Below are 27,970 nucleotides of genomic sequence, written 5' to 3' on the forward strand. Positions count from 1 at the left end.
AATGTAATGTTAGCATTCATTTCGGGAGGGTTAGAATACAGGAGCAGGGATGTACTGCTGAGGCTGTATAAGGCTCTGGTCAGACCACATCTGGAACATAGTGAGCAGTTTTGGGGCCCCCTATCTCAGGAATGTGGGAGATTAGAAATGTAGTTTCTGCAGGAGGTGGTGGTTAGAGATGTAGTTTTTGCAGATGGGTGAGGGGGTGTTGTGTGTGTGGGGGGGAAGGAGAACATTACACAAACAGTCACGGGATTCTTGCAATATACTTAAGGCTAAGATTTTAACAAATATAGAGGTTTTTGTTCAAGAAATAGTTTAAAACTAAGGAATAACTTTAAAGTGTTGTAGTTGACCACAAAAGTAGTAGTTGGGGCATGTCAGTATAAAGCTTATAGTATGATAAGAGAAACTGGATAAAAGAACAAGCTGTAAGAAACAAGAAACAAACAATGCAGACAGACAAGGACAGCAGGATGGCCAGATAAGAAAATAACTAGAGCAAAAAACACAGGTGAGATAATCGGCTTATGATAGGATGGGAAAAGGGAGGAGTGATTCTACAACTTGCAAACTGAATAAGAATGCTTACATGCTTTGTTTTTGTGTGCATTTTTGCTTGATTGCAGAGGCGTCCGGTACTTGCAAGGCCGTAATAAATTGTTCTTGTTTCCAAGGCTTTGTCTCAGACTGATTTGTGAGTGAGTTTTATTTCTCACAATTGGGGGCCTTGACCGGGATCCAAAACTCTGACCGCTTGACACTCTTGGGATGAAGGGGAAGGTGCACCTCGCCGATTTTGGCGATCTTCAACTCCCTTGTTTGCCGTTCGCGGTTTGGGTGAGTACGATCCAGACTGGGAGACCCTGGAAACAAGGCAGACAGACACGGCGGGTTTGGTCGGGCAACTCTTGTGCACATGACCCAGGTAGGGAAAGGTCTTAAAGGATATATCTGGGCAACCGGGGGCAGCGGTATTTGCTGCAGGAATTGCCGCGGGACGGGGCGCACTCAAATGACCAGGTAACTCTGTGCACAGACCAAGGGTAAGAAAAGAGACCTTTAAGTATTGCCCTGGTGGTCGGGACATACGGAAAGTACGGGGAAGTGGCGATATATAAAATAAAGCATATGTCAATGGAAAACAACCCAGGTCAGAAGGGCTAGTAGGTGAAGGGCTACTGAGGGTGCACTGCGTAACTAACTTATGGCCAGATGTCCAGAAAAATATTCATAAGCTAGAGGAGTCGTTGTGGGATGCTCAAAGTGTCTGTGAGACATGGTGCCTCTGTGTGTGTGTGTGTGTGTGTGTGTGTGTGAGTGAAAAGAGCTGTACAGTTAGTAGAAAGTTTAACCCTTTGTGATTCGGTTTGAATGCATATTTGTTTGTTGGTGATTGACTGTTAACAGTTGAAGGCTCAAAAAGAATATAATTGGCCAGATTAATTAAATTTGCAATAATGGGAGGCCAGGGGAGTTGCCTGGATAACGGTTGATCTGCAAATAACATTAAAGGGGGATATATCCCACCCGACAGTTCTTTGGGGATAATGTTGGGGTGATTGGGAACACAACTCCCGAATGCGGGAGAAAGATAAGGCTGCAATGATAAACTATTGTTGTTTCGTTTGGACTAGAGAAAGTATTAAGGCGCCTGGTATTTTCTGACCCAAATATGGGTCCGATGAGGATTGGCTGTGACAAGATCTTAATATATATGACAATCAAAAAGAACCGTACAGTCAAAAAGAGTCCAATTATGTGGCTTGTTGGATAGGGAGCGTGGGAGTAAAATTATGTCCCATGAATACGGATAATCAGGAAAAGAACAGAAAAAAATGAAGAAGGGAAGCCACAAAGGGATCCCTTAATGTGTTTGCTGCCCCCATATACTACTCCCCGGAACGAACCCCTACAGCTCCCAAAGTAGAACCGAGTCCAGACACAGAAAGAGGAACTAAAAGATACAGACTGTAGCGGGCTCAGAATCACTCGAGCCACCACACGTAAAGGAGGGGCAGAGATAATGGAAATGTAAAATTATGTCCCTTACGAGAGGTTCCGATTGGGGAAGGTACAACCGGATCTGTAAACGCTCCCTTAACTAGCAGTGAAGTTAGGGTCTTTAAAAAGGAAACGAAAAGTTTAATAGAGGATCCGGTTGGACAAGCCGAACAATTAGATCAATTCCTAGGGCCTAATTTATATACCTGGGGAGAACTGACGGCAATTTTAGCAACGTTATTTTCAAGGGACGAACGAGGTATGATTAGGAGAGCGGCTTTACAGGAACGGGAAAAGAAGCACCCAATTGGGGAAGAAAGGGCCCCAGCAGAACAGAAATTCCCAAATGTTGACCCTCATTGGGAAAATAATGACAGAGAAGATAGGGAGTCAATGCGGGAATGTACGAGAAATGGGAATATTAGGAATTAAAGAGGCGGCACCTCGATCACAAAACTTTGTTAAGGCCTTCGAAGTATAACAAGAGAAGGATGAAACCTCTTCTGCATTTCATAAAAGGCTCAAGGAGGCCACAAGGAAGTATTCGGGAATGGATCCCGATAATCCATTTAAGAGCACAGGGACTCTTAAAGGTCCAGTTTGTAACTAAATCATGGCCAGACATACAAAAGAAATTACAGAAATTAGATGGATGGAGTGAAAGACAGATGGAAGAACTGTTATGTGAGGCACAGAAAGTGTAGGTGAAAAGGGAAGGCGAGAAGCAGAAACAGAAAGCCAAAATAATGGTGGCGGCAGTAGAAGAAATAACAAAAAGGAGAATGGGATCAGTGGATAACAGGAAGGGTAGGGGAGCACACGAAAGACAAGGGTCAGATACCCGGGAAAGGAGGTAACAGGCAGGGTGTTACCATTGTAGAAAAGTGGGGCATTTTAAGCGGGAATGCCCGGAATTAGCACGAGAAAGGGAAGCCGTTTCCCTAATGACCTTAGATGAAGATTAGGGGAGTCACTGGTTCCTGAGACCCACCGGGAACCCTTGATAAATTTAAAGGTGGGACTTGAAGGGGAGGAGGCAGTATTTTGGTGGACACAGGAGCGGCCCGGTCATCCCTAAGTTTTAGACCTACAGGCGTTAAATTGACTAAGGAGTATCTTAAGGTTTACAGAGTAAAAGGCGAAGAATTCTTGGTGCCTATTTTTGAACCAACCCTAATTAGAAGAAATGATGAGGAAGTGATAGGACAATTACTATGTATTCCTGACATTGGAAGTAATCTATTAGGTGGGGATTTGATTATATTGCTGGGCTTAAAAATTGGGGTGGAGGATAGTGCAGTAACTGTAACATTGGCTATGTTAACATCTCGTGAAGAAAAACAAATCAGCCCTGATGTGTGGGCGAAAGCGGTTAAACACAGGGCATCTAAATATTACTCCATTGGTGATTACATTGACTCGAGAAGATGAGACGGTTTGGGTTAGACAATACCCTATATCGTTGGAAGGTCTGCAACCAGTTATAGATTCTTTGGTAAAAACTGTCTGTGAGAACCATGTATGTCGCCCTTTAATACCCCAATACTGCGAATCTGCAAACCAGATGGAACCTATTGATTGGTGCAGGATCTTAGGGCGTTGAACCGATTGGTTAGAACACGACACCCGGTGGTACCTAATCCATATACTTTGCTAGGCAAAATACCGTGTGACCACTGCTGGTTTTTAGATTACTTAGTGTGGAAACAGGCCCTTCGACCCAATATGTCCACACCGAAGCGCAACCCACACAGACTCATTCCCCATTTACTCCTTCACCTAATACTACGGGCAATTTAGCATAGCCAGTTCAGCTAACCTGCACATTTTTGGACTGTGGGAGGAAACCCACGCAGACACGGGGAGAATGTGCAAACTCCACACAGACAGTTGCCTGAGGCAGGAATTGAACCTGGGTATCTGGCGCTGTGAAGCAGCAGTGCTAACCACTGTGCCACCGTGCCGCCCCAGAGTAATAGATTTAAAAGATGCATTCTGGGCTTGTCCTCTGGCCCCAGAAAGCCACGACATGTTTGCTTTTGAATGGGAAAACCCATACACTGGTAGAAAACAACAGTTCCGATGGACGGTACTTCCCCACGGATTCACAGAATCGCCTAATCTATTCGGGCAAGTACTGGAACAGGTCCTGGAACAACATAAAATGCCTCGGGGAATGTCATTGTTACAATATGTGGATGATTTACTTGTATCAGGACAAAAGAGAGATGATGCGAGTTTAGCCATCAATAGACTGTTAAATTTCCGAGGGCAACAGGGTTTAAGAGTCTCTAGGAATAAATTGCAATATGTAGAGAAAGAGGTGAAATACTTAGGACACCTTATTAGTGAGGGCACTAGGCGCATTAACCCTGAGAGAATTAAAGGGATAGTAGAACTGCCCCTTCCGACCACCAAACGAGAATTACGGAAGTTCTTGGGGCTGGTGGGCTATTGTAGATTATGGATAGAAGCATACGCCCAGAAAATGAAGGGGTTACATTACAAATTGACAGAATCTGAACATGAAAGACTGCACTGTATAGAAGAGGAAAAGGAAGGGTTACATGAGTTGAAGCGTAATCTAATGCGAGCTCCAGTGTTGGCCCTTCCCTCCCTAGATAAACCATTCCTCCTTTTTGTGACAGTAAATGATGGAGCATCATTAGGAGTGTTAACCCAGGAAAGAGAGGGAAAGAGACAACCCATAGCCGCCTTGTCCAAGATCTTGGACCGTCTCTTGAGAGGATGGCCTGAATGTATACAGGCAGTAGCAGCCACTGCCATACTGGTAGAGGAAAGCCGTAAACTTACTTTTGGAGGGGCGCTAGTCGTTAGTACCCCCCATCAAGTTAGCACTTTGTTAAACCAAAAGGCAGGGAGATGATTGACAGACTCATGAATCCTAAAATATGAAGCTATCCTGATGGAGAGAGATGACCTTGTGTCAGCAACAGACACCTGTCTAAATCCAGCCACCTTACTATGGAAAGGAGAACCTCTGGACAAACGAAACTTAGAACATGACTGTCTGGATATCAAACCAAAGTTAGACAGGACCTAAAGGATATCCCCTTACATGACGGGGACAGACTGTTTATAGACGTGTTATCAAGAGTAGTACAAGGAAAAAGACACAATGGATATGCAGTAGTGGACGGTAACGAGAATCGAATGATTGAGGCTGGCCGGTTGCCTAACACATGGTCGGCCCAGACTTGAGTTGTATGCATTAAACCAAGCTTTAAAACAATTAGAGAACCGAGATGGGACAATTTACACCGACTCTAAGTATGCCTATGGGGTGGTACATACCTTTGGAAAAATATGGCAAGAACGTGGACTAATCAATAGCTGGAGAAAGGAATTGATACACGAAGAGTTGATAGGATAAGTGTTGAAAAATTTGGAATTACCCCAGGAAATAGGTATGGTCCATGTACCTGGGCATCAGAAGGGGAACACTCTAGAAGCAAGAGGGAATAGGCTAGCAGACAAGGCAGCCAAAGAGGCAGCTATGAGCCATACAGTAACAAAAATACGGGTTCTCACGCCCATAGTGGAGTCCCCTTCCCTGAACCCCGTGTCCACTGAAGAGGAGGAAAAGGAATTCCAGGAAATGGGGGCTACTAAGACAACCCAAGGAAGATGGATCCTCCCGGATGGAAGGGAGTTATTAAGTAAACCAGCCATGAGAAACATCCTAACCACCTTGCACCAAGGCAGTCATTGGGGCTCCCAAGCTACGTGTGACATAGTGTTAAGGAAGTACAGATGTAAAGGGATATACACATTAGCCAAGCAGGTATGCGCAGGATGCCCGACTTGCCAAAAGTTTAATAAGAAAGTAATGAAAGGGGGGTCAAGAGGTGGAAGAAACCGAGGTAAGACCTTTTAAACGAATTCAGGTAGATTACACAGAATTACCCCCAGGAGGGAAACAAAAGTACTTATTAGTCCTAATGGATCATTAACTGGGTGGGTAGAGGCATTTCCAATTTACTCAGCTATCTTGAAGGGAGTAGTGAAAATTCTTTTCGAACATATAATTTCTTGATATGGAGTGGTGGAAAGTATAGATTCAGACCAAGGTAGCCATTTTACCTCTAAGATCCTACAAGAAGTAATGGCGGGATTAGAAATCTCTTGGGAATTCCACACTCCTTAGCACCCGCCTTCCACTGGACAGGTGGAACGAATGAATCAAACCTTAAAGAAGCAGTTGTCTAGGCTTGTCCTAGAGACTCAATTGCCGTGGACAAAATGTTTACCTATCGCGTTGCTACACATCAGGACTGCGGCTAGGCGTGATATTGACCTTTCTCCTTATGAGATGATGTTTGGACTACCTTTCTTGGGTGGAAGAGGGGAATTACCAACTGCAGAGTTCAGTGAGAAGTTTTTGAAGAACTATGTTGTGGCGCTCGGCTCTTCTTTGTCCGTCCTTAGGAAGACGTGTCTGTTGACCCAGGCACCTCCACTTGAGTTCGCAGTGCATCGGGTATGACCGGGTGATTGGGTTCTGATAAAGACCTGGAAAGATACCAAACTGCATCCAAGCTGGGAGGGACTGTTCCTAACCCTCCTGACTACTGAAACAGCCATCCGAACTGCTGAAAAAGGATGGAGTCATCACACTCGTGTTAAGGGTCCCATGGATGTTCCTTCCCCTTCGGCAGAGTGGCAAGCTCATCCTACAGACAACCCTATGAAAGTAAATCTGAGCAAAACGAATGGACTGAGATAAGAGACTATTAAGTATTGGTTAAAAAAACTGTATCCCAAAACAATTGTAAGTGTTGCATGGACTCACTCCTCCCTAGCATACAAAGGGTTAGGGAATAGACAGATAGGATTGTGAGCTGAAAGGAGTGGTCAACCTTGTATTGTCACGATAATATTGGTGCTAGCTGCCAAGGAGGGGGGTATGGGAAAAATCATTTTACCGCTTTATGTCAGAATTATGCTAAACTAAAGGGGCATACCGACTGTTAGGTATGTGCTGAGATCCCACACCATGGGGAATCCGGAATTCCTCTCACGGTAATACCACTTACCAAAGAAGAAGTGTACGATGTACAACAATTTGACTCGGGCTCAAATGATACAACTTGGAGATTTGAAAGGGGTAATTGTAACTTTGTGAGATCGTTCCCTCGACCAGCGCTGAAAACTCTGGGTGCTATCGATAGCCTTAGAATTTCCCTACCGGAAGGATCAGTAAATACCACTTGTTTCTGTAATCAGAATGATATCGCACCCTTCCGATTAGGAAAACCATCTTGAGGCTACACCAGCCAAGCCACTGCCACGACCATTCCCCGAATATTAAATGGGACATATTGGGTGTGTGGCTTAAAGGCCTACCCATTTATCCCCGGTGAGAAGTACGTTTGGAGTGGTGAATGTAACGGGAATGGGAGCAGGGACCATCCAGTTCAGACACTACCCCAAAACCAGAAAGATTGGAGTGGCTGCTGCTACCTTGCTTTCATAGTTCCCCACTTGAGGCTGTTAAAGAGAGCCCCAAAAACACCTTGGAATAAACAGGGAGGAAGGCAAGTAACCCGGAAAGTAACCAAAGGAGATCGCCTCTCTGGACTTTGATACCTATGTATGGGACCGCTCAAGCAGGAATAGAAATACAAAAGTTAGCAGCTTCCCTGGAAGAGTTGGCCAACAATACTGCCGATGCGTTGGCTGAAACCTAATCCCAAGTAGCAGCCATAACGACCAAAATGATTGCCACTGGACTAACAACTCTTCAGAACAAGATGGCTCTAGATTATATTCTGGCAGAGAAAGGTGGTACCTGGGCACTAATTGGAGAAGGTGGTTAGTCAATCTGTCTATCTATGGATTATTGATATTAGTGTGTCTGGTGGTAGGGTCAATGTCCTAAAATGAGTAATGAGCTGACTGATGACATCCCTTGGGGAAGGAACCCAAATACATCATCAGATGCTTCTATACCATGTATAAGATTGTGAACCTCATTGCCAAAAGGCGTAAGAGGGCAGAACATAAGAAAATGAATTAAAGGAGACTTAATAAGTGCAGAAACAACAGTTAGAGAAAAAGAAAAAGGGGGAATTGTGGGAGATTAGAAGTGTAGTTTCTGCAGGAGGAGGTGGTTAGAGATGTTGTTTTTGCAGATGGGTGAGGGGGTGTTGTGGGGGTGCGGGGGAAGGAGAACATTACACAAACGGTCGCGGGATTCTTGCAGCATACTTAAGGCTAAGATTTTAACGAATATAGGAGCTTTTTGTATAAAAAATAGTTTAAACTAAGAAATAACTTTAAAATGTTGTAGTTGACCACAAAAGAAGTAGTCGGGGCATTTCAGTATAAAGCTTATAGTATGATGAGAGAAACTGGATAAAAGAACAAGCTGTAACAAACAAGGAACAAAGAATGCAGACATACAAGGACAGCAGGATGGCTAGGTAAGAAAATAACTAGAGAGAAAAAAACAAGTGAGGTAATCAGCTTATGATAGGATGGGAAAGGGAGGTGTGATTCCGCAATTTGCAAACTGAATAAGAATGCTTACGTGCTTTGTTTTTGCGCGCATTTTTGCTTGATTGCAGAGGAGTCCGGTACTTGCAAGGTCGTAATAAATTGTTCTTGTGTCGAAGGCTTTGTGTCAGGCTGATTTGTGAGTGAGTTCTGTTTCTCACAGAAAGGATGTGCTGACCTTGGAGGGGGTTCGGGGCGGGGGTGGGGGGTGGGAAGGTTACGAAAAAAATCCCAGTGATGAAAGCACTTGTTATGTGATGAGAGGTTGAGGACTCTGGTTCTTAACTTGATGGAGTTTAGAAAGATGAAATATATGGAATGAGCTGCCAGAGGAAGTGAGAGGCAGGTACAATTACATGTAACAGACATTTGTAAATGTACATGGATAAGAAAGGTGCAGATAAATCAGACTAGTTGAGTTTGGGCAACCTTGTCAGCATGGGTGAGTTGGGCTGAAGGGCCTGTTTACGTGCTGCATAACTATTAAAATGGATGAGAATAACAAACGTTGCCTGAAAGACAATCTGAGTGTACAGGAGGAGGTGTGAATATTTGGGGTCATTATACAGAGCAGTTTCCCTTGGCAAAACACATGATTGGAACAAGTCAAAAACTGACCCTGACAAATGTTATTTCTCTGTAGTCTGAACAGGATGTGGCCATCTCTGCCAAGGTGGGAGATGGATGCAATTCCGAAATGTCCTTGAACCAATCGACTTGCTCACCCAGAAGGCAGTGAACAGTTTGCAAAGGGTTAGGAATCACGTGCAGAGCAGAGTGGGTAAGGAACTCATATTTCATTCCCTTATGGACCATCACAGACAGGAACAGGAGAAGACCATTCGGCCCCTCAAACCTGCTCATCCATTCAAAAGCATTGTGGCTGATGCACCATTCCTCACACTCACTTTCCTGCAGTTTACACGTAACCCTCAATTCCCTAACTGATCAAAAATCTACGTATCTATTCCAGCCTTAAACCTGCTCCTGTCCCCACACACAGCTCTCTGTGGCAAGGAGTTCCAATGACACGCAACCCTCAGAAGAAACTCCTCCTCACCTCAAATCTTCAATTTTGAACCAGATGATTGACTGTTGAACAAACATCAACTCCAGATCTGTTTTTGTTTAAAATCGCATTCCAAATCCACCACCTGCCACAGCAAGATTCAAATTCACATCTGCAGGGCATACCCTGGGGAGCTGAAAACATAGGATTTTGCTTCCCCATTATTTCAGAAACTGAAAGTGAATCTCATCAAAATTGAGACCGGAATAAATTGCCCCACACCATTGAGCTAAACATTGATGTCGACAGAATCCATACATTGTGGAAAGAGCCCATTCAGCCCATCCAGTCTGTCCCAAGCCAGTGAAGAGGATCCCACCCAGTCCTGACCCTACCCCACCTTAACCCTGTATTAACCATGGCCAATCCCCCTAACCTGCACATCATGGTATCCTACAGCGTGGAAGCAGGCCTTTTAGCCTATTGGTTCCATATATTGACCCTCTGAATAGCAACCAACCCAGACCCACCACCTCTCCAATCCCTGTAGCACTGCATTTCCCATGACTAATCCTCCTAGCGTGCATAACTCTCTCACAATGGCAAGGCCAATCCATCTGAACTGCACATCTTTGGACTGTGGGAGGAAACCAGAGCACCTAGAGAAAACCCACGCAGAGAAGGGGACAATGTGCAAACTCCCAATTAACACTCACCCGAGGCTGGAATTGTTCCTGGGTCCCTGGCGCTGTGAGGTATCAATGCTAACCACTGTACCTCCCAATGTTTTGCCACTGGCCATGCCGGGGTTAGTTAGCTCAGTTGATTCTATAGTAGGCTTACAATGTACAGTCACATTGTCAGCATGCGTTCAATTGCTGCTCTGGGTGAGATTGCTGTGAGTGATCATTCCTTGTGCTTTAGATGTGGTGTCCCTCAGGTTAAACCATAAAACAGTTGTTTGCTTTTTCTCCCCCACACCTCTTTCTCCCTCTGTCTAATAAGACAATGGTGACTTTACATTAACCACCTGTTAAAAACATAACTTTGCTGATTAAAAATTAACTGCCCTCTTTTTCACTGCAAAATAACTTGTATGTTTCCTCCCGATGCACTATTGGAGTGATCTGTAAATAAAAGAAAAGACACTTTACCAACGGTACATATCTAAATGAAGTGAGAGAGGGTGCACAGGGAGAATTACCAGCATATTGCCTTGGGGCCTGGAGAGTTGTGATTGAGAGAGGTTGGACAGACTGGAGTTGTTATCCTTACAGCAGAGTAGATTGAAAGAGAGGGATGTATAAAATGATGAGGGATGAAGATGGGAGAGGCAGGAAGAAACTTTCCCTGCTTAACAGTGGTGGGGGAGGGGTATAAATTGAAGGTAAGGGCCAGGAAGTTTTGAAGACATGTGAGGAAAATCTTGTTCACCCAGAGGGTGGTGCGCAATCTGGAAGTCACTGCCTGTAAGGGTGGGAGAGGCAGCAACTCTCATCACATGGAAGGAGGATTTAAATTTGCACTCTGATGTCAAGGCTATGGATCCAAGTGCTGGGGAAGTGGGATAAGAGAATATCGAGGTGGTTGTTTCTGACCAGCACAGACTCGGGCCTTTTTCTGGGCTGCAGACTTCTCGGAAATTATGACTAACTCACTTTGAGATTTGTAAGCTACATCCAAGATACCATATAGCGTGATTTTGTACATTTCATGTTCAGAGATGAGGGGTTTGTCGTTGAAAGAGAGATTCAGCAGTTAAGGCCAATATGCTCTGGAGTTTAGAGGAATAAGGGAGATCCAACTGAGGGATATAGGGTGGTAAAGGAGGTGGGATTGACAAAGGAGACAGAGAGGATGTTTCCTCAGGTGTGACAATTTAGAATGAGAGGGCCATTGTTTCAGGACAAGGGGGTGGGACAGATTGAAATGAGAGTTGTTGAGAAATGGCTTCTCTCCAAGGCAGAGGGGGTGGGAATTTCTGGGAATTCACTTCCCAGTATGTGGGTGCATGTTGGGACACTGAATAAATTGAAGGAGGGGACAGGCAGATTGTTAATCAGTGAGGGAGGGGTGCAGGAATCTGTAGTGAGGCTGGGATGAGATCAACCGCAGCTGTTTAGATGGGAGAAGCAGGGTGCCATGGGATCCTAGCCCGCATGTTGTGTTGATTGTCCAGCTGCCTGAACACTTTTTAGTGTGGCTGGCTCATAGCACATGCTCAGAAAGCTCTGCATCTCAGTGCCTAAACTGTGTAATGTATCACAGGCTATTACTTTATTAGTAACCAAGACCATAAGGTATAGCAGGCATTCGGCCCATATAGTCCACTTTGCCATTCCGTCATGGCTGATATGTTTGTTAACCCCATTTTTCTGCCTTCTGTCTGTAACAGTTTATCCTCGTACAGATCAAGAACCTATCTCTGTCTTAAAGACATAATGACAGCCGTCTGCAGTAATGTGTTCCACACATTCCCCACTGTCTGGCTGAAGAAATTCCTCCTCACCTCCGTTCTAAAGGGAGTTCTTTCACTCTGAGGCTGTGCCTTCAGGTCTTGGAGAAGATGTTTCTACGAGTAGGAAAGACTATGTCCACACTATCCGGGCCTCTCCGTATTCTCTAAGTTTCAAACAGATTCACCCTCACCCTTCTAAACAAGTCCAGACTCATACTCCTCAACTTCTCCTCGTATGACAAGCTCTTTATCCCTGGGATTTTTCTTGTAAATCCTTCTGCAGCCTTACCCCTTCCTCAATACTACCGGTCCTTCCACCTATCGTTGTGTCATCAACGAAACATTCAGGGCAATGAAATGAAACACTCCTCATGTGAATGATGCTAGACCCAGAGCAAATGGATCCTTGCCCCCAAAGAAAAAGGCCAAGATGGACCATTCTCAAACAATAAGCTGTTGTACTGGGGCAATCAACAGATTGATGTCCCAGGGCCTAAAATGTAGGAATCCCCTGAAAACAAGATGCAAAGTAAAGCAATTAGCCATCAGTGTAAAGTTCCCTCTTCCAATTCACATTGCTCTGTTATTAAGTTTAGTTGACATAGATGGAGCCTTTCTTGGTTTGAGATGGTGAAAACTGAGTACACCAAACTGCTATCTGTTTTGGAGTCATCTATAATCAAAAAACAATAAGCAAAGTGTACCAAAAGATTAGAGATCAGAATGTTAAAATAACAGCAAACAATGCCTCAGAATTAAATACAGACTGATAATTAAGGTCACAGCCCAAACCCAACAGTAATATAAATCTAAGCTCTTGGCTATATAGCAACATTTTCAAAGCAGTTCACGAACCAGGTGACTCAGTAACATCGAATGAATATTTTGCATCAACATTCACTACAAAGTTTGCGCCTACCCTCCCAGAACAAGCTCACAGAGGGAAGGTGGAGGCCCTGGGGTAATTTACAATCTTTTTTATTATTAATCATTCATGACACATGGGCATCACCCACTAGACCCTGTGTTTATTGCCCAACTAATCCCTAGTTGCCTACTTGAGAAGGTGAGGATAAGCTGCTTTCCTGAACTGCTGCAGTCCATGTGCTGTAGATAGACACGCATTGCCCTGAAGGAGGGAATTCCAGGATTTTGACCCAATGACACCAGAGGAACAGTGTTATATTTCCAAATCAGGACAATGAGTGGCTCAAAGGAAAACATCACCTCCTAGTTCTTGGTCTCTATGCCCCTATTAATAAAGCCGAGGATGCTGTGTGTTTTATTAACTGCTCTCCCCTTGTTATGCCGCATTCACTGATCTGTGGACATATAGCCCCAGGCTCCGTCTTTATTTTTGAATGTTTGTGAATTAAAACCTGTTTGTTTAATCAAACTTCACTTTCTCCATCCTAGTTGTTTTGCTACTAACTAACAATATAATTCCACAAGAACATGCAGTTGAGGATCATGTTGAGGCCATTTAACCCCTCAGGAACCTGCTCTGCTTTCCCATTTCCGCCTTAACTCCACTTTCCTGCAAATACTCCCTTTTGACCCATCACTGATTAACAATCTGTCTGTCTCCTCCAACTTTGGTGGTGGTGGTGGTGGTTTCATCTTGGCAATCAATTCAGTGATCTCCTGTGATCTCCTTTGAACTCCCTCCAACTCAACTACATCCCTCCTCAAGGAATGGAACCAAAACTGTCCGCAGTGCTCTGGATGTGGAATCCCTTGTACATTTGCAGTAACAATTACCTACTTCCATACTCCATTCTTTTCACAATAATTGGCTTCCTTGTGACCTTGTGCTTTTGCACACACATTTTGAACTTTCTCTCCTATTCAAATGATAACTTGCCTTTTTCAATTCTTCCAGCTTCCTATTACTTCACTTTGACAGAACTGTGAGCTTGAACTCCAAGTTCCCTCTGTTCCACTACACTCCTCCATGAAACTCCGACCTTAATTTGTCTTTCCAAAACATAAGATCTCACACACTCGCAAAGCTATGCTGACCATTCCATATCAAACCCAATCTTTCCAAATGCATGTAAATCATATCTCTCAGAATCTTCAAATAATTTACCTAAGATAGATTAAGGCTCAATAGTCACAGAGGTGTACAGCATGAAACAGACACTTTGGTCCTATCGGTCCAGGTCGACCAGTTATCCCAACCCATTCTCGTCCCACCTGCCAGCACCCAACCCATATCCTTCCAAACCCTTCCTATTCATATACCCGTCCAAATGCCTCTTAAATGTTGCAATTGTACTAGCCTCCACCACATCCTCTGGCAGCTCATTCCATATACGTATCACCCTCTGTGTGAAAAAGGTGCCCCTTAAGTCTCTTTTATATCTTTCCCCTCTCACCTTAAATCTATGCCCTCTCGTTCTGGATACCCCCACCCCAGGGAATAGACTTTGTCTATTTATCCTATCCATGCCCCTCATAATTTTGTATACCTCTATAAGGTCACCCCTCAACCTCCAATGCTCCAGGGAAAATAGCCTCAGCCTATTCAGCATATCCCTATAGCTCAAATCCTCCAACCCTGGCAACATCCTTGTAAATCTTTTCTGAACCCTTTCAAGTTTCACAACATCTTTCCAACTGGAAGGAGACCAGAATTGCACGCAATATTCCAACAGTGGCCGAACCGATATCCTGTACAGCCGCAACATGACCTCCCAATTCCTGTACTCGATACTCTGACCAATAAAGGAAAGCATACCAAACACCACCTTCCCTATCCTATCTACCTGCGACTCCACTTTCAAGGAGCTATGAACCTGCACTCCAAGGTCTCTTTGTTCAGCAACACTCCCTCGGACCTTTCGATTAAGTGAATAAGTCCTGTTAAGATTTGCTTGCTCAAAATGCAGCACGTTGCATTTATCTGAATTAAACTCCATCTGCCACTTCTCAGTCCATTGGACCATCTGTAATCTGAGGTAACCCTCTTTGCTGTTCACTACACCTCCAATTTTGGTGTCATCTGCAAACTAACTAACTGTACCTCTTATGCTCGCATCCAAATCATTTATGTAAAAGACAAAAAGTAGAGGGCCCAGCACCGATCCTTGTGGCACTCCACTGGTCACTGGTCACAGGCCTCTAGCCTGAAAAACACCCGTCCACCGCCACCCTCTGTTTTCTACCTTTGAGCCAGTTCTATATCTAAATGGCTCATTCTCCCTGTATTCCATGAGATGTAACCGTGCTAATCAGTCTCCCATGGGGAACCTTGTCGAACGCCTTACTGAAGTCCACATAGATAATATCTACTGCTTTCCCAGGTTTTTCTTTGCAACCATTCTTGAATAATGGTACATTTGCCACCCTCCACTCTTCTGTGACCTCACCTGTGGCTAAGTATCAGCCAGGACTCCCGCAATTTCTTCTCCAGCTGTTGCAGTGAGGACCTAGAAATTGGACAAACTAACAGATATAAGGGTAGAAAAGTCTCCTGGCCCTAACTGATTGCATCCAAGGAGACGAAAAGAGATGGCACTCTTGGTGATTTTCTAAACTTAGATGACTCTGGGGCAGTTCCGCAGATTGAAAAACAACAAATGTGATGCCACTGTTTAAAAAGGGAGGTAGAGAAAACAAATGGGGAATTATAGGCCAGTTAGCTTAACATATGTAGTGGCAAGATGCTAGAGTCTATTATCAAGGAAGAAATAGCAAGGAATCTCGATAGAAATTGTCCCAATCGCCAGGCACAGCAGGTCATCCTTAATTAATCTTCTAGAATACTATGAAGACTTTAAGTGTACGCTGAACAATGTGAACCAAGTGGATGTGATATATCTAGATCTCCAAAAGGCATTAGACAAGCTGCTGTGCAAAAGGCTGCTGCATAAGATAAAGGTGCACGGCATTACAGGCAATCCATTAGCATGGACAGAGAGTTGGTTAACTAACAGGAAGCAAAGAGTGGGGAAATTTGAATGCTTTTCTGGTTGGCAATCAATGACTAGTGGTGTGCTTCAGGGATCAGTGTTCGGACCGCAGTTGTTTACAATTTACACAGATGGTGTGGAGTTGGGAACCACGTGTGTGTTAAAGTTTGCAGATGACAAACATTTAGAGGCATATGTTAAAGTGTGTGGGTGAAGGTCTGGCAGATGGAGTACAATGTTGGTAAATGTGAAGTCATCCATTTTGGGAGCAATAATAGTAAAAAGGACTATTATTTGAACAGTAAAAATTTGCAGTAAGCTACCGTGCAGTGGGACCTGGGTTTCCTTGAGCATAAATCGCAGAAGGCTGGCCTGCGGATGCAACAGGTAAATACTAAGGCAAATGGAATATCGTCCTTTATTGGTGGAGGAATTGAGTTTAAAAGCAGGGTGGATATGTTGTGGCTGTATATGGTGCTGGTGAGGTCACATCTGGAATACTGCGTGCAGTTTTGGTCTCCTTACTTGAGAAAGAAGGTATTGACACTAAAGGGGGTGCAGAGGATGCTCACTAGGTTCTTGAGTTGAGGGGGTTGCTTTAAGAGGAGAGACTGAGTAGGCTAGGATTATAATCATTGGAATTTAGAAGATTGGTGGTGAGGGGGATGGGGGGGGGGGCGGGAGAGTTCATCACCAAGATAAGAAAGATTATCCGGGGAGGGATTAGACAGCCATGGCTGACGAAGTCAGGAAATCTATTAAAGAAAAAGAGAGATCCTATAAAGTGGCCAAGAGCAGTGGGAAATCAGAAGATTGGGAAGGCTACAAAAACAAACAAAGGATAACAAAGAGAGAAATAAGGAAGGAGAGGATCAAATATGAAGGTAGGCTAGCCAGTAAACTTAGAAATGATAGTAAAAGTTTATTTCAATTCATAAGAAACAAACGACAGGCAAAAGTAGACATTGGGCCACTTCAAACTGATGCTGGAAGGAGTACTTAATAAGTACTTTGCGTGAGTCTTCACAGTGGGAGACATGAGTAATATCCCAACAATTAAAGGGAGTCAGGGGGCTGAGTATGGCTGCCATTACAAAAGAGAAAGTGCTAGAAAAGCTAAAAAGTCTTAAAATTGATAAATCTCCTGGCCCCGCTGGGATACATCCTAGAGTTCTGAGAGGGGTAGCTGAGGAAATAGCGGAGGCATTGGTTGAGATCTTTCAAAAGTCATTGGAGTCAGGGAAAGTCCTGGATGATTGGAAGATCGCTGTTGTAACCCCCTTGTTCAAGAAAGGATCAAGACTAAAGATGGAAAATGATAGGCCAATTGGCCTAACCTCGGTTGTTGGTAAAATTCTAGAATCTATCATTAAGGATGAGGTTTCTAATTTCTTGGAAGAGCAGAGTCTGATTAGAACAAGTCAACATGGATTTAGTAAGGGGAGGTCATGTCTGACAAACCTGTTGGAATTCTTTAAAGAGGTGACAAGTAGGTTAGACCAGGGAAACCCAGTGGATGTGGTCTATCTTAACTTCCAAAAGGCCTTTGATAAGGTGCCACATGGGAGGCTGGAGCAAGGTGAGGGCCCATGGTGTTCGAGGTGAGCTACTGGTATGGATTGAGAATTGGCTGTCTGACAGAAGGCAGAGAGTTGGGATAAAAGGTTCTTTTTCGGAATGGCAGCCAGTGACAAGCGATGTCCCGCAGGGTTCAGTGTTGGGGCCGCAGCTGTTCACCTTATATATTAATGATCTGGATGGAGGGACTGGGGGCATTCTAGCAAAGTTTGCCGATGATACGAAGTTAGGTGGACAGGCAGTAGTACTGAGGAAGTGGGGAGGCTGCAGAAGGATCTAGACAGTTTGGGAGAGTAGTCCAGGAAATGGCTGATGGAATTCAACGTGAGCAAATGCGAGGTCTTACACTTTGGAAAAAAAGAATAAAAGCATAGACTACTTTCTGAACAGTGAGAAAATTCGTAAAGCCGAAGTACAAAGGGATCTGGGAATGCTAGTCGAGGATTCTCAAAAGGTAAACATGCAGGTTGAGTCCTTGATTAAGAAAGCGAATGCAATGTTGTCATTTATCTCTAGAGGGTTGGAATATAAAAGCACCGTTGTGCTACTGAGACTTTATAAAGCTCTGGCTAGGCCCCATTTGGAGTACTGTGTCCAGTTTTGGTCCCCACACGTCAGGAAAGACATACTGGCACTGGAGCGTGTCCAGCGGAGATTCACACAGATGATCCCTGGAATGGTCAGTCTAACATACGAGGATTGGCTGAGGATCCTCGGATTGTATTCACTGGAGTTTAGAAGACTAAGGGAAGATTTAATGGAAACTTACAAGATAGTACATGGCTTGGAAAAGGTGGACGCTAAGGCGAGGAGACTAAGCCTTAGTATTCGAGGGGGTCAATTCAGAACAGAAATGCGGAGACATTTCTTCAGCTAGAGAGTGGTGGGCCTGTGGAATTCATTGCCACAGAGTGCAGTGGAGGCCGGGACGCTAAATGCCTTTAAGGCAGAGATTGATAAATTCTTGATGTCACAGGTAATTAAGGGCTACCGGGAGTGTGCTGGTAAGTGGAGTTGAAATGCTCATCAGCCATGATTGAATGGTGGAGTGGACTCGATGGGCTGAAATGGCCTTATTTCCACGCCTATGTCTTATCTGTAAAAATTTGCAACTATTGTAAATCAGTCAGTAGCTGTGCAAGAAAGAATGGTGTGTGTGCACGTAGGACTTCTGTTTATCAAAAGATTAATTTTGTCCTTCTCAGTTACTGATAATGCCAAAGTTTCCTTCTATATCTGCACTAAATATCTCCTTCAGAAATCCTTGCTGTAACAATGTGACAGCATGATCTGCTTGTTCACCTCGACTGTAACTTTAAAATTGCCTTTACTACATGTGGAGTTAATGAAGTTCCTGAATGTCTACTTCAGATGAGGATACAGTCTATCCCTCTTCTGATGCTGCAAGTGATAATTGACTATGCATAACGGCATTTCTTGGAATTGAGTTGTTATGTTTGTGTTGTGTTTGTGTTTGACTCTTGGACTGAATGTGTACTTGTGGAAATTGAGCTCAATATGTGTCTGACTCAATCCACTGACTGTGGAAAGAATGTTCTCCAATCGGACAACAGTAACATACCTGCCAGTTGTTAGAAGCAGCTGTTCACTTGGCTTTGTACTGAGGAAATATTACATTATCTTGGTCCATGAATCATTTGCCTGGAGGAAGACAAGAGATATATATCCTGTAAATCACCATTAGCTGAGTAGAAAGATGTTAACTGATCAACGCAACATTCAGGTGACGATCATGATAATTCTGTTTTTAAACAGAGCAATGTGAACAGAGCAAGACCAGCTTACACTCGAGCACTGAGCTCCTCCCAATCTTTTTCTGATTAATAAATTGTTTTAGAATTTCACAAAGGTACAAAAAACTAAACAACTGCATCACGCCATAAATGGAATGATTACACAGTTCAATATTCCGCTCCAATACACAACTGTTGAACGAAGAACAACGGGCACTACTATCTCCTTTAGATATACAGTACTGTCCTTTAATTGCCTACAATTCAATGTCTAATCGCAACAAACAGCGAGAAATAGAAACTAAACAATGAATTCCCATCAGTGTGTAGGGGATTATAAACCACAAGAATGTCCCACAGCAGCTTCTTCCCGCTCTGCCTCCCTCAGCAGGCCCACACACAGCCCGAGAAAGGCCTCTCTCTTCCCCCCAGCCCGCTCACTCCAAGTTCCGGGACCAGTTCCTGCTCCGCTCGGCCTCTTACAAACAGCCCCCGGTTCTCCCTGAACTCACCCCGAATCAATCCCGGTCTCGGAGCCCCCTCTGTGTCCCAGGCTCCCATCCCGATGTGCTCCTGGAAGGAGCCTGCTGTTCCCTCGCTTCCCTGGGCGCTGATCTCTCCATTGCGGTCTGTTTCAAACAAACCTCTTGTACTCACTGAGTAAATGCTCCTCAATAGCAGCGCTGAGGGAGGGCCTCACGCATGCGCTCCTCTACTCAGGAACAGTCAGCGCTGGGGGAGGGACTGCATCGGGGACGTGCTGCTTTTCCAATGAATCGCAGAAACTAACATCAATTGGTCATTTTCCCAATTCCTTTTTCTCCCAGTTTGACCTAAATAACTGGGACTGTGGGGGGAAAGGGCAGAGAAGGTTTCAAACTGGGCTATTGTCCCTTTATGAAGCTCCAATGCAGCTCATTCCTGGATCATGTTAATAACTCATTCCTCCGGTTCTCTCACAATCTGATCAGGGAGCGGAGAATCTGGCGGCCACTCGGCTCATCCCCTGTGCCCATCACTCAATAACATCACGTCTAATCTTATGTTAACTGTGGTATGTAATCCTGCTGACCCTCATCCATAAATATTAATTCCTTTAAGACAGTACCATAAGTGGAAAATAGTAACACGCATGAAATAAAAGGAACACTCTTACTAAGGCAGAATGTAACTGTTGGAGAGAGTCTTGCATCAGTGTTGGTCTCTTTCTGGTTCTGGAGGCGTGTGCAGAAATCAGACCTGGAGCAGGGGTGTGCAATAACGTCTCCAGGCCTCGATTTAGTTTATAGTGGACAACAGATGTTAGTATGTGGTATGCTGCAGACAGAAACCTTGTGATGTATTGTATGCCACAACGAGAAACCCTAGGTGTTTTTGTTTATTCACGCTGGGAACGTGGACGTCGCTGGCTGAGCCTAGCATTTATTCCCCTTTGAGCAGGCGGTGGTGAGCCACCTTCTGGAACAGCTGTTGTCCATGTGCTGCCCACAATGCCATGGACAGGGAATTCCAGGGTCTTGATCAAGCGACAGTGAAGGGAAAGGGGATATATTTCCAAGTGATTATGGTATGTGGCTGAGAGAGAAACTTGCCCCCTAACAAGCTGATATCTCCCTACCTCAACTGCATTTAATTTTTCTGATGGAGGTTGCCCTGAGTTTGGAATTTTTACAATTTACAGAGCTTTCGTATTACTTTTGTAAACTTAACCAAACTTTAGGGCTCTGTGAGATAATACTTGATACCAAGAATAGGCATACAAATTAGGAAGAAAATAAACAGATGAACATAAAGCCTGGGAACAATTTAGAATTCAGGGCAGAGGAGATGACCTGGGGGTTGCAGTGAGAGAGAAACTCACTGAGATCTTTGTAGAGAGAACGTCTTCAAGGGAGCATCCTTACAAGAGGATTCACAGTAAGCTTAGAATCAACTTCATGGACTTCACCAGTTTCCACATTTCCCCTCCCCCCACCTTACACCAGTTCCAACCTGCCAGCTCAGCAGCATCCTCATGACCTGTCCTACCTGCCAATCTTCATTCACATCTGTCTGCTCCACCCTCCTCTCTGACTTATCACCTTCATCCACCTATTACACTCTTAGGTATCTTCTCTCCAGCCTCACCCTGCTCCGATTTATCTCTCCACCCTGGAGGTTCCAGCCTCATTCCAGATTAAACGCTTTTGCCCGAAACATTGATTTTCCTGCTCCTCGACCTGTTGTGCTATTCCAGCACCACTCGAATCTTGACTCTGATCTCCACCATCTGCAGTCCTCATTTTTGCCACAATTTAGAATTCAGCAAACAATTAGATAAAGGATATTGATAATGAAAGAGAAAATGAGGACTGGAGTAAGCTTGCATATGTTTTGAAAATGAAATTAACTGTTATCGTATTGATAAACGTGTAAAGAAGAAATTAAAAAAAAAAGGGTTGGTGAACACCAAGATCAGTAAGAGGCAGTCCATAATAGGGAGCAATAATAGGTATCCAACCAAATATATAACTGTTGTTCTCTGATCACAAAGGATGACACAAATGATGCACCAGGAATGCTGAGGAACACAGAGTTCAGTGAGAGGGAAAAACTGAAACAAATCAGTATTGTGTGGAAAATGGGTTGGGACAATGGATAAGATTGAATCTGGGAAACAGCAGGGCCTGGTTATCCACATCCCAGAGTACTTCACATAGTGGTCACAGAAATAGTGAATGGTCATGTTCCAAGATTCCATTGACATTGTAATATTTTCCACAGATTGTGAGTTAGCTAATGTGACCAATCTATTTGAAAAGCAAGTTAGAGATAATCTAGGCACTTATAGGCCACTCAGCCTGCAGGGAAAAATATACTTGCAGAGTGTCTGCAGGGAAAAAAAAGATTGCGACCAAACAAAGTCAGCATTCGAAATGCCTGTCCTGTATCATAATGTTTTATGTTCTCAGCTTGGCAAATCTGCTGGAGTAGAGGTGATAAACAGATGGCGTCATTCGGATGTTCCTTTTGACAAAATCTCACATGAAACAAAATAAAGAACATGGTGTTGAGATGAATTTTAAAAAACTGGTTGGCTGAAAGAAAACACGTAGAGGGAATAAATGGATCATTTTTTCAATGACAAGCAGTGACGAGGAGTTGTGGCAAGAATCATGATTAGAATCCTACTCTTCACAATATAGTCACAATGATTTAGAAGAGGAAACAAAACGTAATATCTCCAGATTGACAGATGATATAAAACTGAGTTGGATGGTGAGGTGTGAAAGAATATGCATTGTGATAGTGTTGAGAAGTCAATGGGCAAAAGCAATATAATGTGGACAAATGTAAGGTTTTTAGTATGGACAGTGAGAGTTGATAAAAATGAAACTGGAGAAACACAGCATCAGAGGACCAGCAAAGTCAATGTTTTGTTAGCAAATCATATATTAGACATCGACAACTGGGGTGAAAAGCATCTCTTGAACATTATGCAAATAGTAAGGGCATTCTTGAGAGGGAGATTAGGAAATCAAACAGGGGGATATCAGATAGTCTTGGCAGATAAGGTTATGCATAATTCAACGAGATTCTACAAGATCATTCAAAGTAAGTTAACAATGAGGGAGAAAGAAAGAGTAGGGCACCTTAAATATCAAAGAGGTAGTTGTTGTTGTTGTTGTCAAAGCCTTTCCCCCTGAAAAGGAATGCAAACTCAGCAGGCAGGCAGAACTCAGGCAAGTGGAGGCTTATTCATGCAAAGCCCAGTTGAAGCAGGGACAAAGGATTCTGTCCAGAGGCCAGCCCTAAAAGGGAGATCTTGACACACTCTGAATTTATAACTTAAAGCTGTATATTTTATAAATTTGCTGATAACAATCACTTACAACTTGATCACTTTGATCCTCCCTCATACTTCGTAAACCCAATCCTATAAGACACCGAATCAATGACAGGCATTCCTTTAACAGGCCTCAGCTTCCCATAACCTCATGGCATTGAACAGACACTATAATCACTCATCTGTGCCATCTTTCTATGTGTCCTCTTCATTCACATTCCAAAGTTAATTGCTCAACTCCTTCAGGCCCCTCGGCCTGGCTTTATTTGTGAGTCAATTTGAATTATGGTATTCATTGTATCTCATGTGCTTTCATTATGAAATTCTGTTTTTCCTCGTGTAATTCCCATTATCCTAAATATGTGTATTAAAAATACCAAAGCAACTAGTTTTAACTAGTTGCTATAAGATTTGTAAAAATGCTTTCTGTTCTGGTTAGTTAGGCTTAGGTCTGTTTTCAAAGACTTCCAGCATAGATACGTGGAACCAAAAACATTTATGCCTACGTGTGAAAGTTAGTAAGTTTTCAGAAGTACCCTCATTTATCCTGGACAAAATAGATTACTCACAGCCATTGATGACAATGTACTAAGGAGAGACATTTGTCAGCCACTTTGTGGGAGCAGACATGGGCCATTTTGTTACCAGCAGATCCAGTTCACCTCTGTAGTTCTGTTTGAATTTCAGAAGATGCGAGAGGCAGAAAATGAATTTTCACATCAGTTTTTACTAAGAAGCAAGCAAACTCAGGAAAATGAATATTGATGTTTTCAAAAGAGTTCACATTGCAGAAGAGGAAATGCTGGAGGTCTTTTGAAAGCAAAGTTGGATAATCTCAGAGACCTGATCTAGTGTATCTCAAGACATTGTGGAAAGTTAAGGAGGATATTGTTGTGCCCCTTGCAGAAATATTTGTATCATCTGTAACTATGGTGAGGTGCTGGTTGATCGGATATTGGGTAATATGTTGTCATTATTTAAAGAGAAGCCTGGGAAGTATAGACCTGTGAGTCTGACTCGTGTGATGGGTACATTGTTGGAGGTGATTCTGAAAGATAGGATTCAAATGTACGGTCTGGGGGAGGAGTGGTAGGAGAAGGCAAGGAATAATTAGGAATTGTCAGGATTGTTTTGTAGAAGGAAATATTTCCCAAAGTTGATTGAGATTGTTGAGGGAGTATCCAAGAAGATTGAGGGCACATTGGTAAACATTGTTGACTTGAAGTTTGGTAAAGCCTTTTACAAGATTCTGCATGGTAGACTAAATAGCAAGGTTAGATCACATGGGATTCAGATTGAGCGTGCCAGTTGAATATAAAATTGGTATAACAGCAGGAGATGGAGAGGAGGTGGACAGTTGCTTATTAGACTGGATGCAAGTTACCAATGATGTTCCACCCCAATCAGTGCTGGGTCCGCTTTTGTTTTATTTTTATGCAAATGATTTCGATGAAAATACAGAAGACATGGTTAGTAATTTTGCAGATGTTATCAAAATTGGTGGTATAGTGGACAATGAAGGCTATCTCAGATTAGAAACAAATCTTGACTAAATCAGTTAATGACGTGGGACTGGCAGATGGAGTTATTAAGGCATTGCATATTTACAAAACAAACAAGGGTAGGACATATACAATTGCAAATAGGGCCTTGGGTAGTGCTGTTGAACAAAAACACCAAGTTGGCCAGCTGCATATTTTTGAATTTTGTTTCACGTAGACAATGTGGTGAAGAAAACATCTAGCATGCTTGCCTTCATTGCTCAGACCTTTGGAGTACAAAAGTTGGAAAATCGTATTGAGGTTGTATAGGATGTAGATGAGTCCTCTTCTGGATTACCGTATCAAGTTTTGTCACCCTGTTATCAAAAGTATACTATTGAGCTGGAAAGGGTTCAGAAAAGCTTTACTAGGATGTTGATGGAATGGAGGGATTCCGTAATAAGAATATGCTGGGACTTGTTCTCTGGAGCCTAAGATCTTGATGGGTGATAGAGTTTTTACAATCATGAGGGCTAAAGGTAAGGGGAATGGTAGGTATCTTTTTCTATGGTAAGAGATTGCAAAACTATGAGACACAGAGTCAGAGATGTACAGCACGGAAACAGACGCTTCGGTCCAACCCGTTCAGGCCAGCCAGATATCCAAATCCAATCTAGTCCAAGGTAAAAGGAAAAAGATTTTAAAAGTAAGTTTTTTTTTAAAAAAAACTGTATAGATTGTGTGGAATTAACTTCAAAAGAGGATGATGTATATGGACATTGTCACAACGTTGAAAAGACGTTTAGATAAGTATATCATTGTTAAGATTTTGGAGGGTTATGGGCCAAGAACAGGCAGGTGGGACTTGTCTAGTTTGAGATCATATTGGGTATGGACTGGTTGGACAGAAGGATCGGTTTCTGTGCCATTTGAGTGACCCTTGCAGTGAAGCAACTGTTCTGGTTTGATCGCAATTCATTTTGAAAACTTCTAAACGACAGCAGAAAGTCTCATTCAGAGCACTGTGCAATTAAACAGCACTCTGTGTATGGGAAATTTAACTGTAAAATGAATCTATCCGTGGAATTCAAAGATGGGCACTTCTGTTTGGCAGAGGTGGGTCTTGCACATTCTGGAGATTAGAGTGGTGCTTGAAAAGTACAGCAGTTCAGGCAGCATCCGAGAAGCAGGAAAATCAATGTTTCGTGCAAAAGCCTTTCCTGATGAAGGGCTTTTACCCAAAACGTCCACTTTCCTGCTCCTCGGATGCTACCTGACCAGCTGTGCTTTTCCAGCACCACTCTAATGTGGACTCACTTCTGTTTGCCAGAGATCAAAATCAGGGTCATACCACACAGGGGCGGGTACTCCCGAACTGGTCCAGTATAAAACAGCAACTTGACCAACTCGAAGTAGCTGAAAAATGACTGTTGCCGCAATTATGCTCCCTCTCTATGGCCAGGGAAAGGACTCTACACAGGAACTCATCCGAGAATAAAACACCGAGAGTCAGCGATCACTCATTATAAACTTACTCTCGGCACTGGGGCAATGCTGTTCAAGATAACTGCCTGTGGGCGGGTAGTACAGGGACTGAGTGATTCATTTATAAGACGATAATTAAAGAGACGAGATGACAGACATCTACAACTGTTAAGATTGCGTTATATCAATATTCCATGATACACTTTTCACGCTCCTTGTGCTACGGCTCAAACGGAGAACGGCCATGAGAAAAGGTTTCGTATTAGATCATACACAGTGACAGTATAGTATCGAATAAGGCAGGGACTGACACCGATATCAATTAAAGGAAGGCAATTCAATCAGACCGACGAGTGTTCAGCTCCTTTCACAGATGCTGTGAGTGGCTTTTAAAAGAGCCTTTGGGTTGCCAGATTCAAGAACGGTCTCTTCATTTTTTAGCGGCGGTTTTCTTGGGCAGCAGCACGGCCTGGATATTAGGCAGCACCCCGCCCTGAGCGATGGTCACCCCTCCCAGCAGCTTGTTGAGCTCCTCGTCGTTGCGCACGGCCAGCTGCAGGTGCCTGGGGATGATGCGGATCTTCTTGTTGTCCCGGGCCGCGTTACCGGCCAGCTCCAGGATTTCAGCCGTCAGATACTCCAGCACCGCAGCCAGATAGACCGGCGCTCCGGCACCCACACGCTCAGCATAGTTGCCCTTTCTCAGGAGCCTGTGAACACGGCCCACCGGGAACTGCAGGCCAGCCCGGGACGACCGAGACTTCGCTTTGGCGCGACCTTTCCCACTGCCCTTTCCTCTCCCAGACATCTTCAAACATACTGTCACAGAGAATGATGGATTCCGCCCACATTGCGGCCTCTTATACCTTCGGGAGGAATGATGGGCAGCCATTTCTGATTGGGAATTGAAACAACAATGGGACCAATCAGATACCTGCCTCATTCCCCAATCCGGAGAGGGTACAGGGAGGAGGGCGGCAAGTACTGGCGCCAAATTATCAACCGCTTTTTTTACAATTTGAAAAGCCCGCCAATATGTACCGAAAAAGAGAGTTTAAACAGAAGAATGCACGAATACTCGATTTAATTTACTTCTACATTAAAAGTGTACATTTATATTATCTCCCTTTACCTCACCTCCTAGAATCTGCCCATTTCTGATTCTGAATGGAATCTTCTGAACATTAAACGCAAGCGGAAACAAAAAAGGCGCCAAACTCTGCAACCCTGCATTTATTTCACATTTCAACAGCACCCCGATATACTGATAAAACATGCTTACGTTCTCCCGAGTCAGTACATTAATAGTGAACACGATCGTTCGAGAATATTTTAAAGTTACCCTTCCTATTGCTCCTTCATCGGGTGATTGTGGAGGGCTCGATCGTAACACAGAATTTGTAGCAAAAATTTTTTTCAATGTATAATTTCAGTTACATCACACTGCAAATTTTTGGTATAAATTTTGTATTACGATCGAGCCCTCCATAATCACCTGATGAAGGAGCGTCGCTCCGAAAGCTAGTGTGCTTCCAATTAAACCTGTTGGATTATAACCGGGTGTTGTGTGATTTTTAACTCTTTATAGACTGACGGCGTCAGCCATGCTAATGAAGGATGGAGGAAAGCATAGCACCAGATTGGCGACTTTGTAGGCGTGGTATCTTCTCTCTGGTTAGTTTGGGACTCAATGTGGATCCGTCAGGATCTGCAACATCATCGGAACCACTAACCGAAATTTTGTGAAGGGACCAAATTTCGAGCTCACTCTAAAACGTGAGCTTCTAATTGTAATGTACTCTGCATCTTTAGATAATGGTTATCTTTTCTCTTCAATTTTAAAATGGCATCACATTTGTTGTCAAGTGAGAAAATGCACTGCAATCTGACAGGCAGCGTGTTTTACTCTTGGAAATGATGGAACTACTGGAGAATTACG

The 27,970-nt window shown here is 43.6% G+C and overlaps 2 protein-coding genes and 1 long non-coding RNA gene across 3 annotated transcripts in view; all 3 read right to left on the minus strand.

Annotated features, from left to right (window-relative positions):
* The window catches only part of LOC132837378 (histone H4), a 565,847-nt gene that overhangs the window by 29,992 nt on the left and 507,885 nt on the right, over nt 1-27,970 (minus strand). The window lies entirely within an intron of this gene.
* Nucleotides 599-19,836, minus strand: LOC132837394 (uncharacterized). The gene is made up of 3 exons (XR_009647527.1): nt 19,752-19,836; nt 19,068-19,147; nt 599-866 (listed from the first exon to the last, which is right to left on the minus strand). It is a non-coding gene; the product is annotated as an uncharacterized LOC132837394 (long non-coding RNA).
* Nucleotides 26,462-27,970, minus strand: part of LOC132837379 (uncharacterized) — a 317,230-nt gene continuing 315,721 nt past the window's right edge. The window contains exon 3 of the mRNA XM_060857047.1: nt 26,462-26,839. Coding sequence (XP_060713030.1) covers nt 26,462-26,839 — 378 coding nt within the window. The remainder of the gene's footprint in view (nt 26,840-27,970) is intronic.

This window comes from Hemiscyllium ocellatum, chromosome 49 (assembly GCF_020745735.1).
Source record: "Hemiscyllium ocellatum isolate sHemOce1 chromosome 49, sHemOce1.pat.X.cur, whole genome shotgun sequence".
NCBI lineage: Eukaryota > Metazoa > Chordata > Chondrichthyes > Orectolobiformes > Hemiscylliidae > Hemiscyllium > Hemiscyllium ocellatum.